At 36.3% G+C, this 14,829-nt stretch overlaps 2 protein-coding genes and 1 long non-coding RNA gene across 11 annotated transcripts; 1 reads left to right on the forward strand and 2 right to left on the reverse strand.

Annotated features, from left to right (window-relative positions):
- Positions 1-617: 617 nt before the first annotated feature.
- LOC118492549 lies at positions 618-4,580 on the reverse strand. Of its 9 annotated transcripts, none has more exons than XR_004894426.1 (7): positions 4,374-4,580; positions 3,354-4,037; positions 2,930-3,210; positions 2,045-2,804; positions 1,901-1,951; positions 1,406-1,805; positions 618-1,164 (listed from the first exon to the last, which is right to left on the reverse strand). It is a non-coding gene; the product is annotated as an uncharacterized LOC118492549 (long non-coding RNA). The 9 variants fall into 9 exon arrangements; XR_004894433.1 differs by lacking the exon at positions 618-1,164 and having other exon boundaries at positions 1,321-1,594; positions 1,703-1,805; XR_004894429.1 differs by lacking the exon at positions 618-1,164 and having other exon boundaries at positions 1,321-1,598; positions 1,703-1,805.
- A 540-nt stretch (positions 4,581-5,120) lies between these two features.
- Positions 5,121-7,715, forward strand: LOC118492550 (pentatricopeptide repeat-containing protein At3g26782, mitochondrial-like). Its single transcript, XM_035990729.1, has one exon. The coding sequence runs from the start codon at positions 5,296-5,298 to the stop codon at positions 7,375-7,377; it is 2,082 nt and encodes a 693-aa protein (XP_035846622.1). The 5' UTR covers positions 5,121-5,295; the 3' UTR covers positions 7,378-7,715.
- A 35-nt stretch (positions 7,716-7,750) lies between these two features.
- On the reverse strand, positions 7,751-12,077 carry LOC118492551 (nucleobase-ascorbate transporter 3-like). Its single transcript, XM_035990730.1, has 14 exons — positions 11,691-12,077; positions 10,643-10,740; positions 10,381-10,557; positions 10,156-10,256; positions 9,991-10,066; positions 9,837-9,896; positions 9,556-9,740; positions 9,272-9,368; positions 9,062-9,148; positions 8,893-8,951; positions 8,705-8,796; positions 8,546-8,623; positions 8,304-8,470; positions 7,751-8,187 (listed from the first exon to the last, which is right to left on the reverse strand). Exons 1-14 carry the CDS (start codon positions 11,851-11,853, stop codon positions 7,969-7,971), a joined length of 1,659 nt encoding a protein of 552 aa, XP_035846623.1. The 5' UTR covers positions 11,854-12,077; the 3' UTR covers positions 7,751-7,968.
- Between the last annotated feature and the right edge of the window lie 2,752 nt (positions 12,078-14,829).

The raw sequence follows: 14,829 nt of genomic DNA on the forward strand, positions 1-14,829 counted from the left end.
ATATAACTAGACTTGTTTTAGAGAATCTAAATGCCCAACTGAAAGAAAAACAAAAAAACATCAAGATGGTACATTCTCTAAACTAATACAAATTTGCATAAACTCAAATCATTTTTTTTTACGCAAACTAAAATATCAATGTCTATTTTAGTTAAGAACGTAGATCAATCAATTTTAAAACAATAATAGTGGTTAATTGTAATCATCCAACATACTTTTAGGTAATCACAAATATATGATTCATGATAAGAAGATAAATATAGACGTGCACGGAGAATGATTAATTAATTAACATGAAGAATGTGAAAGAATGTACCATACAAGAGCCGTGTGAAAACACTCTTCTATCCTTGTGAAGCAACAACACTAATGCTAATACGATCCACCTTCAGAGAGCAATCCGTGCTGATAACGTGTTGTAAAACTAGGCTAATAGCAAAACAATATAAGAAATAGATGTAGGGAAAAAGATGTGTTTTTATTGATTGGTATATAGTTTACATTCAAATACAATGAATATATATAGGAGATAATATCTTGGAGAACAAGCCAATCTATTTTAGGAGGTTTTTTTTTGAAAGGTAAACTTTATTAACACAACCGCTACCTCAAACCGATGCAACCCAAATAACTACAACCGTTAAATATTTACAAATTTACACCAATCATTCCAAGAAGTTTCAATACCTTTATTCCTAGTTTTGAACCATAAAAAACCCAGATTCTTCACTTTGCCGCAAATGTACTCGAGCTTCACCTCTTTGTTCTTGAATCTTGCTTCGTTCCTCATTTTCCATATCGCCCAGCACCCGATTCTGACCAGACCTTTAATGACTTCCATTTTCATTCCGACAAGACCCACGTGTTTATGAATGTCCAGGAGGTCCCTAAAGGTGAACACCACCAGCGGCTGGCACTTGCACCACCTCCCTAACCAAGACCAAAGCATAGAAGCGAAGTAGCACGAAGTAAACAAATGCTCCACAGACTCGTTACCTTCTCCACACAGCTCACAAGCCAAGCTACCAACATCAATATTTCGCTTAAACAATGCATCTGTGGTTGCAATTCTATTCATCTCCGCCCGCCAAATGAATACATTAATTTTTTCGGGATCCACTTGCATATATCCGGGACAAAAACATTCTCGCATGACTTCTGTATCTGTCAAGAATCAACCTGGAGTTGATAACCACAACAATATAATATATTTATAGGCAAAAGATCAAATACAAATAATCTTAACATACTAAACATACAAATTGAAGGAAAACTCAAAAAGACAAGGTGGTTTTTGTAATTACCACCAACTATCAAAACTAGTTTAATACCCGTCCGTTGGACGGGTTACGTTGATTTATTATATAGTAACAACGTGAATGAATCTATGAACACAAATATTTACTTGTTGCGTTTTACTATTACAACACATTCTGAGTCATTTTGGCCTGAACCCTTTACCAAAATGGGTCATCCCGTCCATTTTTCCATATACAATAAAGGAGCAGACCCTATTTGATCCACTACTTGAGTGTTAACTTCCTTGAGATCTTTTCTCTCCTTCCTCAAATGAGTCTTTTCCAAATGCATCAACCTGCCTAAATATATTTGGGATTTAGGCGAGGCCAGTAGGCTAACACATATTCGTGATTTTAATGAGTGGGTTTGTTGTACAAAGTAAAAAAAAAATTGTAGCCTTAACTGTCTCAAGGTCATGAGGTCCTCACCAAGAGCTCTGCAGTGGATCCCCTACCCAGCTACCATTAACAAAGATTCTTGACTTTGAGATACAACAGATGATATTCCTATAAAAGAATTTGATTAGCTTCAATAAACTTTTTATACATAAAATTAACATTAAAAGGAGAAAATGACCTCAAAAGTTGAAAAATGAAAGAACCTTTAAGATGTGTTTCGCAAGCAGTTTTTCTCCAACGGCGGATTACGAACTCTGTGAAAACAAAGGCAAAAAATAGAGAGTATTACCTATTTCTCCAAATTTGTAACTTTTAAACTACCTCAACCAATTTACATTTATACTAACCATGATGAACGCTTCAAAATCTTGAGCAGAACAGATTAAAAAAAAAAGTGAAACCGATTAATGACAGAGGCTTCGTTCAAGTCCTACGCGGGTCTAAAGGTTCCTGGACACCATTTGGTTCTGGTAGATCGTTTGCCACTTGAACCATAACACAAAACAAACATCTACCTGTTCAGCAACTACCAACCCATCAGCAAGAAGTGATGATGTCAGCCACACCTGCAAGCATATTTGGAATGCAGCCATAGGTGTTGCACCCAATATGACGCTAAAAAAACTGCACACCGGACAAATAGCCAAAAAAATCCTAACTAAGTCAATAAGAGCAAATCAAAGTCATTAACCCCCCCCCCCCAATCATTCGAGCGTTGGCTGGAACCCGTGATGCCATATTCTTATTAACACCCATTCCCCGGTTTCCCCTGATATCCATCACCACCACGACCACCACACCTGTTGCCCCCAAAATCACGTTTGCACACTCTACCGCCAGTGAAGTTTCCACGACCCCTCATTCCTTCATTTCTGAATCCACCGCCCCTTCAAATAGGAAATCTCCCACGCGCTACTGTTTCAAGAAAATTATACCTATATGCTTTAATAATATGTTCTGAATGCTTTTATCTACTATGATCCAAGTTACTCAATATTTCAACCCATTAACTAATCCATTTGCCACATGTAATCTAATTGCATATGTGTTTGTTGAGCGTGTTTCCTCAACAACAGCATTGCATCCATTGATTGCGACTGGCGACGCCTAAAACATCATAAGACACATGTCACAAGAATAACAATAAGTTTGGAGATGAATGAAAATATTCAATAGACAATTTTTTAGCATTTTCTATCTATTGTAACATATAAACAAAAACCGGTGCACACCTGAATCGCCTTTTGAACTGCATCAGGCACCTCAAATTCAACAAATCGAAAACAAAATCCCTGCAAAGTTACAAAAAAAAAACGGTTCAAACGCTTAGAAAAAAATAAAATGGATATGTACCATGTTGTTTCGAACTTGAATGCCATTTGGCGTAATAGGACCAAATTTCTAGAACTCTTTCTCCAACAAAGCAGGTGTAGCATTCATTGGGAGACCCTTGATGTAAACAGAATAGCCATCAACTACCGAATACATGCACTTAGCATTTAAAAAAAGAGCCCTGCAAGTTTAGTCATAAAACTATCATAATTCCAAAAGATAATCTATTAAGGAAGTTCGCATCTTGAATCATAACAATTTATAAAACATATAGAGGCAAGAAAACACATGCAAACTAATATCACATTAATTTAGAACAATTACCGTAAACAGTAGACGTAATTCTAATACTCGTAATGAACCCGGATTCAGAACATGAGAGCAACTCTGTGGATAAATCTAAGTGGAATTTTCTACAAAAATGACCACTAAACTGTATCTGTTAAATCAATCAATTTTTAATTATGTTATAAAAAATTAACCTCGAAATCCAAATACCAGATTCAAACACAAAAAGAAACTGCAGATAGAATAGCATACTTAAACCTTTTCAATCAAAATAACACAACACATCAAACATAACTTCAAAAGTTTAAACAAATGAATTAACTTTGGCTGATTTCAAAGTGCTTCTCAAATTTTACTACTTAAAACATGAGTCCTTGTAGCCTTAGCCCGTTCTGTGTGTTGTATTCATAAGTGACAGAAACAAAAAGAAACATATTATCCCCCATTTTAGTTTAAACATGATCAATACCGATGAACTAAAGATTGAAAGGTACAAACTTTCATATGGTATAGTGTGGGATATACCTTTCGATTGGGAAGCTCGTGAGAGGGCCATCAAAGGGCATCTTACCAGTTACCACAAAGATTATTATTAGAAACATCACTACAGCAATCAAAATTTTCAGATTCACCATCTTTATATGAATACTTAATGCTTACAAAACACCTCCCAATGTTGTCACATGTTCTTTTCGTGCCTAAGGATTCTTCTTCATCATCCTAACCAAAAAATCAACTACAGTCAGTACATTGAACAACAAAATTAACGCTGAAAAAAAAACAGTTATAAATTTAAACTTTCAACATACTTGACATCTATGAATGTTTATTGAGCAAATTAATAGAATAGACCAGAGCATAATTAGGGCAAATTGATTTAGGGCAGAAACTATCTATGATAGAAAAATTACCTTCAACACTTCCATCAAGTAATTAACAGAATGGATTTAAGAAGATATTATCAAAGGATTCAATTAGAAGAAACTAATCAGATTTCAGAAGTCTGTTCGAGGGAATCAATCAAGTGAGCAATAAATAGGATTATAGACACATTACCTTCAAAACTTCAAATCAATATTTACCCATAAATCACGATTGAAGGTACGGCGTTTTTGATTCAAGGGTTTACATTATATAAGGCTGCTCGGCAACTGCTTTCTACCCATCGGCAACTGCTTTATACCCACGTCCCAATTTTATAGCAACCGAGCCTAGTGGAGAAAATGGGCCGCAAACCATGAGAGAGTACACAACTGCCCTGAACTGCCACCATAACAGTTATTTTTAGGAGTTTAAGTGGCTGAGATTTAATCTCAGCCAAATCCAATGGTGAAGATTGAGTTAAGGGTTGGTTAGACTTAATGGGTTCCATATATATATATATAATTACTATACAAATGTGAACTCAACAAAAAATACCTAAAAAACACAAAAAAAAAAAATTAACATTTTTTATTAAAAAATCGCTACATTCCGTTAGAAAAAAAAATTTTTTGCTGCTACTAAAAGTAGCGATTTTTTAATAAAAAATGTTAAAAAAATAAAATAATTTGTGTGCTTTTTTAATTTTTTTAGATTTTTTGGTAGTTTAGTTTTTAGTATTTTAGCTTGGGTGGGGGGGGGAGGGGTTAGGTTTTTTTTAGGTATATTTGTAGCGTAACTTTCATAGTTATTGATAATTACAAAAATGTCACCTTGTCTTTTTAAGTTTTTCTTCAATTTGTATGTTTAGTATGTTAAAGATTATTTGTACAAGAAGTTTACCCTATATTTATAACATTTTTATATTTTTTAAATCTTAGTACTAGTAGCATCACGTTTCCTTTGTGCCACCGCCAATTCCCTGTTTCTCGTATCGCCGCCGAACACAACCACCGGACTCGACGGTGAGCTTTAACCGAATGGCCCAAACGTCAATGCATTAATTAGTAACCACTAACCAGTAACATCAACGACATTCTAAAACTACCTCCATACAATGATTCGTTGGGGTTTAACCTTACGTAAAAATAACCCCATCAATAAAATCGAGCACCATTATGATAAAATCATCCAATCCTGCAACACTCTACAAATCCTCACACAAATACATTCCATTCTCACCACCACCGGCATCATAAAACAAAGTGTTCACTTAACTGCACGTATCATCATCAAATATTCAAACTTTCTGCACCTTCAAACTGCAAGACATGTGTTTGATTCCACTGATCATGACACAAGTTCTTTCTTGTGGAACACCATGCTCCGTGCCTATGCAAACAGTGGGTTCTCTTCAGATGCATTGGAGTTCTACTCGCTTATGCGAAAAGCGGACTTTACGCCGAATAACTACACATTTCCCTTTGTTCTCAAGTCGTGTGCGGCTAGTTTGTTGATTACACATGGGAAATTGGTTCATTCTGAGGTGTTAAGGACTGGGTTTGGTTCAGATGTTTATGTTGAAGCCGCGTTGGTTGATATGTACGCGGGTTGTGGGATTATTGATGACGCGCGCAAGGTGTTTGATAAAATGTCTAAGAGAGATGTTGTGTGTTGGACTGCGATGATCACGGCTTATGAACAAGCTGAGAGGGCGGAGACGGCTTTGTGTTTGCTTGATCAAATGCAGCAAGAGGGTTTTGTAATGGATTGGGTTGCTACTGTTACAGTTGCGTCTGCTGTTGGTCAGTTGGGAGATGCGAAAAGAGGTCGGGCTGTTCATGGGTATGCTGTTCGTAACGGGCTGTTATATGAAGTGCCTGTTGTTAATTCGGTTCTTGCAATGTATGCTAAATGTGGGGAGGTTGAATTTGCGGATATGATCTTTGAACGCGCAGAAGAAAGAAATGTTATTACTTGGAATTCTATGCTTACTTGCTACGTCCAAAATGGGCTGGCGAGTGAAGCTCTTGATCTTTTCGAACGAATGAAAACGTCAGACGTTAATCTTAATCAAGTAACAGTGTTAATCGTTGTTTCTGCGTGTTCTTATCTGGGTTCCCGACAGCAAGCAGCCAAAATCCATGATTTTATAGTGCAAAACAAAATAGATATTAACCAAACATTACGGAATGCGATAATGGACATGTATGCGAAATGTGCAGATTTAGATACCGCGTTAAAAATGTTCAAAGAAATACCCGTGAACCAACTTGATGTTAGCGCCTGGAACACTTTGATCGCGGGTTATGGAATGCACGGGTATGGAAAACACGCACTTAACGTTTTCAACCAAATGAAAGACGAAAACTTTCAGCCAAACCACATTACATTCACCTCCGTTCTTTCCGCTTGTAGCCACTCGGGACTCGTTAACGAAGGAAAGAAATGTTTTGCGGAAATGGAAATCTTCTCGGTGGCAAAAGAGCCGAAACATTACGCGTGTATGGTTGATATGTACGGTCGAGCAGGGTTATTAAACGAAGCTTATGAGCTTATAAAAGATATGAAATCACACGCGAACGATGAAGTTTGGGGAGCTTTGCTTTTGGCTTGTAAAATTCACGGAAATACCAATTTAGCGGAAGTTGCGGCTGATAATCTTTTCCACCTTGAACCACAACACACGGGATATTATGTCTTGATGTCGAATATCTACGCGGATTCAAGAAATTGGCAAGAAGTTGGAAATTTGCGACGGGATATGAAAAATAAAGGATTAAGAAAGCCTGCGGCAGTTAGTTTGATCGAAGTTAATAACGAGTTATATGGTTTTCGCACTGGGGAACATATGGATTCGTTCACGAGAAACGTTTATCAAAAAGTGGAGCGAGTGGTTGTTGAGTTGAAGATGGAAGGTTATGTTCCTGATTTGTCTTGTGTGTTTCATGATGTTGAAGATGAAGATAAGCATGGTATGCTTAACTATCATGGTGAAAAGCTTGCTTTGGCGTTTGGGCTGATGAATGTTGATGCGGGTTTGCCTATCTTTATAAATAAGAACCTTCGAGTTTGCAGTGATTGTCATTCGGTATTTAAATTGGTTTCTCGAGTGTATGGAAGGAAAATCGTAGTGAGAGATGTCAATCGGTTCCATCACTTTGAAGATGGTTTGTGTTCGTGCAATGATTACTGGTAAGCTTTGGTTACAAAGCGCGCCAAGATGCAAGGCGTAAGCCCTAGCGCTTCTGACTGCTTGAGGCGACGACGATACACGAGGCGCACCTCTTGTACGTGGGAAGAGTGTGTACATCAATATGTACATAGAGGTTATTTATATACTAAAAGATATATAGATACCTTGCGCCTCACATGCGTGATGCAACGCGACTCACGCTTTGCGCCTCAACCCTATCACCTTGGTATGCCTATCGCTTTTTAAAACCAAGGTGGTAAGTAATTTTTCATATATTCAACATTCTTTGTATTTCTTAATATTCTTTGGAAATCGACACACCAAAACCAACAGTGAACATGTTGCGTGTACAAGTGCGTTAACAACACCTCGTTGGGGTTCAACAACTCTCGTTAGACTTGAGCATCAACAAACGGTTCTTTGACTTATACCTGGCTTTCAAAGAAAACAATTGAGACGGTTCTTTGAACGTCCTCGATACAACCATACAAAACTTACACCCCGGTTTTCATAGACTTTCAATCTAACACTAGGTATTTTACCATGCTTTCAAAATTTAGTTACTTACATCCATAAACAGGTATGTATACCAAATCATAGATATCTTCTAGGCATGTACTCGTTGATTCTGAGAGGAAAACTATAAAACTCCTCGTTTCTGCCATCTCCTTTACGGTGCTGGAAAGGCTTCCACCATGGCACACCTCTATCGTCATGTGCATCGTGAGCATCCAACGTGTTGTCCAATAACGTCCCCACCATCATAGCCACCGTTGGAGGCGAAGAAAATATAGTGTTTAATATATCATTAAACTGAACAAAAAACATCACACAAAGATTTAGTAACATGTTATGTTATTTAAAAAAAAATTATTATTAATAATAATAACAATAATATAAAGTATATACGAAAGACGAGATCTACTTACCCATCCACCATTAGAACGAACGGGTCCCTCACCCGAGCGTGCATAGTCAGTATTCATAACAAAATATTGTGATATCGATATTCCAAGGAAAAGAGAGGATCCCAAAATGTAGATATTTCTCATGGAATTATTGTTTGTAAATTGAATAAAGGTAACTCCAACAGCAGCTGGTGAAACAAGAACACGCTTGTTAGATATAGTCGAAAAAAACACTAAAATTAGATTGTTAGAAGAACACTCACCAACAAGACCGTACAGGACGCAATAAATGGCTGCAAATATCGGTAGAGGGATTGATGCAAAGAACGCCCCGAATTTACCTGAAAACGGCTAGTTTACAGTCAGAATACAAGTATTATATTGAGAAATTATTTGGGAAAATTGTTAAAAACAAAACGGACCGAATATGGAGAAGAATAACATGAAAGCGGCCGATACTTGAACCACTCTTCGACTCCCTACGTGAGTTAGCCCAAGAAGTCCGACATTTTCTCTGCATAGTCATTTAGAATAACATGTTTTAACTTACAGACGATAAAATGCGGCTAGTAACTTGTAAAAAGGATTGTATAAGAAATCGAGTAGTTACACAGATGCAGTATTCCCGACGATGGAACCAAACATCCCGTCGAATAACTGGCCGATGCCCTTTATCATGAAAACGGAAAATGAACATCAATTTCCGTTTAAAACTAAACTCACATAATCAAAAATAACCAAAAGGTATGGAGTGTGGATTGTGTATATATATATAAAACCTGAAAACCAATGCTTCGGCTAATGACATGTGCTGGTGGCGGTGTAGCACCCGCGAAACGCGACGCAGCATAAAACGTGCCTGTTGACTGCACAAAAATAACTAAAACATATCATGAAATGAAACAAATAATAGCACCCCACTTGTAAAAATAAATAGATAACAAAATAAATAAATAAATAAATAAATAAAGAAGAAAGAGTAAAGAAACCTCTACTGTCGAAACAAGAGCGGCCCCCATCATTCCGAAAACATGACTTGCTCTGAATATAGGCGTACCCCATTGAAACGGGTACGAAATTTTTACCCTATATTTATAAAACCGAATATAAGCAGTCTGATAATTAAGCTAAATGATTCTTAGAGAACCTTCAAGCTACATTTTATTTGATCCCATTGGTTAGCTGGTATTGGTGGGTCCCGTGAGTTTTCTGGTAACGTGTTCTCCAAAACAAAAAAAAAAAAAGGTTCATAAAGGACAAAAATTGTATTTACCATGGAGCGGATTCAATGAGATAGGAACGATCCGTCCTGCAACTAAGCTTTGTTTGCTGACCGACGTTATTATAAGCACCGGCTACAGTGAGGATAGCAGCAAAAGCCCACACGAGTGCAATACAAAAAAGCAATGCGAATCTTTCGAGAATAGAGTGGGCCCGATGATGGAGCCGCTTCAAATACTATAACATAACATTATCAATTTTCATCATGCATACACACACACATACATACATACATACATATATATACACACACACATACAAATATACGCATACCTGTTGGAAGACAACCAAAAATACAAGCATAGGTAGGCCTATCTCCGCACAGTTGGCAAGCTGCAATATCATGACCATATGATTATGAGTTTGATTATTATTAAACTATGCGGATTCAAAAGTATGCAAGATTTCATGAACCGGATGTTCTTACCTCAGGAAACCCCCTTCCAAATAAACCAAGACCGACTACACAAACGTATGCAACGATAACAACAGGACTGAAAAACCTATAACAAAGCCCAAAAAACAGTCAAATAAAGAAATCATCAACGCGATACAATTGAAGTTCCATGAAATTTAAAAAGTAAAACATTACTTAGTGAAGTCTCCCCATGCCCTACTAAATCCGATAATAATATTGACGAATGAAGATATTATCAAGGCTCCTTGAATAGCCCTTATAGTGTGTTCAAATCTCTATCATTCAAAAGCATAAACAAAAAGTTTCTTTAGTCAGTATACTTCATAACAAACGACACAACGACTAATTTTAGATTATTAGAATTGTACATTACGTATATGTAGTTATGTACACATATACCTGATGCTCAGATGAGAAATCTTCATCTGCAAAATCATTTATAATTGCTAGCACGGATAAGATATAAGCAAAAGACGGTCCCATGACTGTAGGAAGCCTGTTACCGATCAAAGTTTGCAAAAGGGTGTTCAAACCCGACATAAATAACACGGTTTGAATTACCCGAGCCTTATCTTCCTAATGAAACATAAAAAGTAACAAACATTGGTAAGAATAAGATCAAATTCAACCACTCATTTCATATATAGATTAACCGACTCACATGATTACCGCCCATTCGAGGAACAAGCCTAGTAGCGATCATAACAACACTTCCCAGCATCACAATATAGTGTTGGAATCCAAGCAAAACAGTTTGGGCTGTCAACAAGATTATTCAAACAATTAGAAACATAAAGTGATGTAAAAGAACAGGATAAAAGATTTAACCAAATTAAAAATAATACCAATAACAAATAAGGAAAAAACAATAATTATATTTAATTCAAATTTGATATGGATTGATTGCAAAATTAATAAAAAAAATCATCCTTGATTATAATATTAGTAATAAGATTCTACAAAGCAATGAATTAAATTTAATTAACTTCAGGTTAATTCTTTGTGGGCTTGACCTCAACTCTTCAAGAATCAAAACCATGAAATTGAGGGTGGGGTCAAAAGATTCAAGAGGGATCAAATTGAATCAAACAAACACGACAAGAATAAAGATAGCAAAAAGGGTTTACAAATCAAGAAAGATTACAACTTTTACATAAGAAAAATCAATCCTTTTTAAGGATTAAAATTAACAAAAAGAATAAAATTTCAATAAACAAGTAAAAAAGAGTAATTATATAAATTTAAATTTGATAGGGCTTGATTGCAAAATTAACAATAATATTTTACAAAGCAATCAAATTTTGGCTAATTTGAAGTTGAATCTTTGTGGGCTTCACCTCAACTCTTCAAGAATCAAAAACATAAAAAAATTAAATCATTTTGTAAAGGGGAATCAAAAGATTCAAGAATCAAATTATATCAAACATCACATATCAAAAAGTATACACACAAACATCAAGACAGCAAAAAGGGTATACAAATCAATAAAAATCACACCTTCAAATTACAAAAAAAAAAAAAAACAAAAAAAAACAAAAAAAAAAAACAAAAAAAAAAACAAAAAAAAAAAAAAATCCAGCAAAAAGGATATACAAATCAAGAAAAGTTCCACCTTTTTATTACAAACAAAAAAAAAAATCAATTCTTTCAAGGTACAAACTTAACAAAAAAAAGTTCAAGATTTAAAAAAAAAAAGAAAAAACACTAACGCCATGAAGGATTAGAATGGATGCAATAATTAAGTGAGGTAAGCTGTTCAGCAGGTGGATAAGCAGGTCCTCTAGCCGCACCCAGCGGCGCGTGTATCATGGGCGGCGCAGCCACGACAGCTGGTGGGTGGTGGTTGTGGTGGTGGTGTCCGTTTTCCACCATAATTATTTTTCTGTTCAGTTTCCGGCAGCCGAAATTCTTGAACGGTTACGATAAAAAGATGACTTCAAGTGTCTGGCTTTAAAATGTACAACTAATAAACAATAATAATAATTATATAAAAATATAAATTCTTGTGGGCTTATCGTCCATGTGATGAGAGAGAGAGAGAGAGAGAGAGGAGAGAGAGAGAGATTTGTCTGGCGTTGGGGGCCGCAACGCATTTACATATCGGGTGAGTGGACAATGAACCCGATTATCGATAGTGTGATTTCGCTTTCTACAGAAAAAAATAATTTATTTCATAAATGGTGAAAGTTTGTATGTACGTTGTGCATGTGAAGTTGTACATTTGTTGAAGTGTTTATATAGCTTGGAAATTGGGTCGATAAAGCACACAGGTCTACGACGTAGGTTGACTCTGACATGCTCCTCTTGTTAGATTTTTGTGGGAATAATGTACATCAGACAAAGTTATTTAACTATTATCCAAGTTATAGAATACAAAATGGGTCTAATTTTGAAAGTTTTATTTTAGAAAAATGATAAAATAAGTGTAAAAATGCATCCAAGTCGTGCCGTTCTTGGGTTTGATGACTATCTCTGATAGTGAAAAATCTAAGTTTTAAAATTAAAAGGTTTTGTAGTACGTTGAAATTAAGTAGTAGGGTGACGCACTTTCTAAAGAATGAGTCGGTAAAAAAAGTTAAAAACGTTTATCATTCTCTCTTCTCTCACTCTATCACTCTATCCTAGGAATAAGTATTTGGTACCGGGTACCGCTTAAACATTAGTACGACTTACCTTTCGCAGACTGATGGGCAGTATAAGCGTACAATCTAAACTCTGGAAGACATGCTACGTGCATACACCATTAACTTAGGTAGTAGTTGAAATGAACATCTACCCTGATTGAATTCTCTTATGATAATAGCTATTACACTAGTATAAAAGCCGCGCCTTTTGAGGCTATATACACGAGAAAGTGTAAAACACCTGTCTGTTGAGCTAAAGTTGGTAGAAACCAACTCTCTAGACCTAAGATTGTCCTTGAATCAACTAAAAGAATCTTGTAAACCTAAGATAGACTCAAGGTTGCCCACGATTGACAGAAGAGTTATGATGATAAAGGGCGGAAGCCTCTCAAAATTCCAAATCAGAAATAATATATTAATTAAAGTCTTGCATTTGAAAAGACGTAATAAGGGCAAGCTGAGCCCTAGATAAATTTGACCATTCGAGATAACAGAATGTGTCAATTCAGTAGCATATAGACTTAAGCTACCAATAGAGCTGACTAGAATTCATGATGTATTCCATACCTCTAATCTGAAAAGTGCTTAGCTGATAAAGCACTTGTCATGTCTCATCATGAAGTTCAAATTTACGAGGGCTTGAGGTTTATTGAAAACCCTTTGTCCATTAAGGACCATGAAATTAAAAACGCTCCGTAAGAAACATGTGACAACCCTCACCAAATCAGGTATCCATACGACTTAAATTAATATTTAATTACTGCTTAATTACTGTGCTTGCTTACAATTATGGATAAACTGCTACTTGAATACTGATACATGTACATACTTGCATCATACTTTATTTGCTGTCACTCAATTATTTACATACAGAACTTTAGTGACAACCTTGATGCACAAAAGCACAGTAGCACAATGAACGAATAACCCATTTAACATGCTGTTATAGCCAGCATCAGGCAGGCACTGCCTCTAAGGCCTGTATGAGCCAGAGATAGTTTACTACACCGGTAGAGACTGTAGGGAAATGAGGGTTGTAGAACTGCGTCACTAGGTATAAGTTATAGTGACCGGATGTGCCTAAAACGTTCTCTAAGTACAAAATTCAGCACTTTAAATAAAAATTCAGCATTTAGCCAACTAATAAAGTGTCAAAACAGGAGAAAAACGTTACTAGACACTTTCCAAAGTGTCGGGAATAAACCGTGTCACTAAAAATAGTATTAACGACACTTTAAAGCTTTGTTAAGCACTTTAACGGATCCCTGTCCAACCGAACAACCGGACTATACCCGGAACATAAAAATATTGCCATCAACACAGTTTTTTCTTTGTTTAAGCCTGTTGGGGTCCCTGAATACCCTAACACCCGTCACAACTTACTACATGCTAGTAACCGGGTTAACCTCCTAATTATCTAACTATGTCTAACCATTTAGTTGAAATGGAACCGAATACCCCCCCCCCTCCAACGAAATCGTCCCCAAGGGGACACCCCTTGTCCTTTGTTGATTATTTTAATCCTACTTTGCCTAATATCTAGTTAACACAAAATCCGTTGGACAATGATGCAAGAATTGTCTATAAGTAACATCATTAACCCACCATAACCTTCACCACACATTACACAAAATCACTCTCGCTCCCCTCTCTTTGATTCTCGGCCGAAGACACAAGCACAGACACACCCACCTTTCGATTTTGATCAAGCCATTCCATACATCTACAAGGGTTAAGGATCGCGCATAAGGAAGCCCGGTGCACTCGGATTGCGAAGGACCTCGCTACATTGCTTTTATCCACTTGATTTCCGACTAGTTTCTTCCCTAGCCTCGAGCTAGTAGTAAGTGACTATAAACGCCTTCTTGATCTATTCTAAAGTGGTTAAAATGAACTTTGTCGGTTAAAAATCATGAACATACAAGATGACATACTAAAAGTCTTGTAAAAGAATGAATATGTTGGATAAAAGCTATAGAGTTGTGTAAAACTTGTAAGACTTGTTTTGTTGTGATTATTTAGTGTTGATCTGTGTTAGTAGTAGCTCGGATCGTCATCTAACCCGGCTAAATCATGTTCATGTAACATGACCTAGAGTATGTTAACATGTGAAAGTGGTTAGATGAAGAACACTACTACTATTAAACATGAACTTGTGTAAAAACAATTTTTCTTATGAAATGGAGTTGTAAACTAATAGATCTACAGATCTACAAGTGGTATT

Source organism: Helianthus annuus, chromosome 5, assembly GCF_002127325.2.
Source record: "Helianthus annuus cultivar XRQ/B chromosome 5, HanXRQr2.0-SUNRISE, whole genome shotgun sequence".
Classification (NCBI taxonomy): domain Eukaryota; kingdom Viridiplantae; phylum Streptophyta; class Magnoliopsida; order Asterales; family Asteraceae; genus Helianthus; species Helianthus annuus.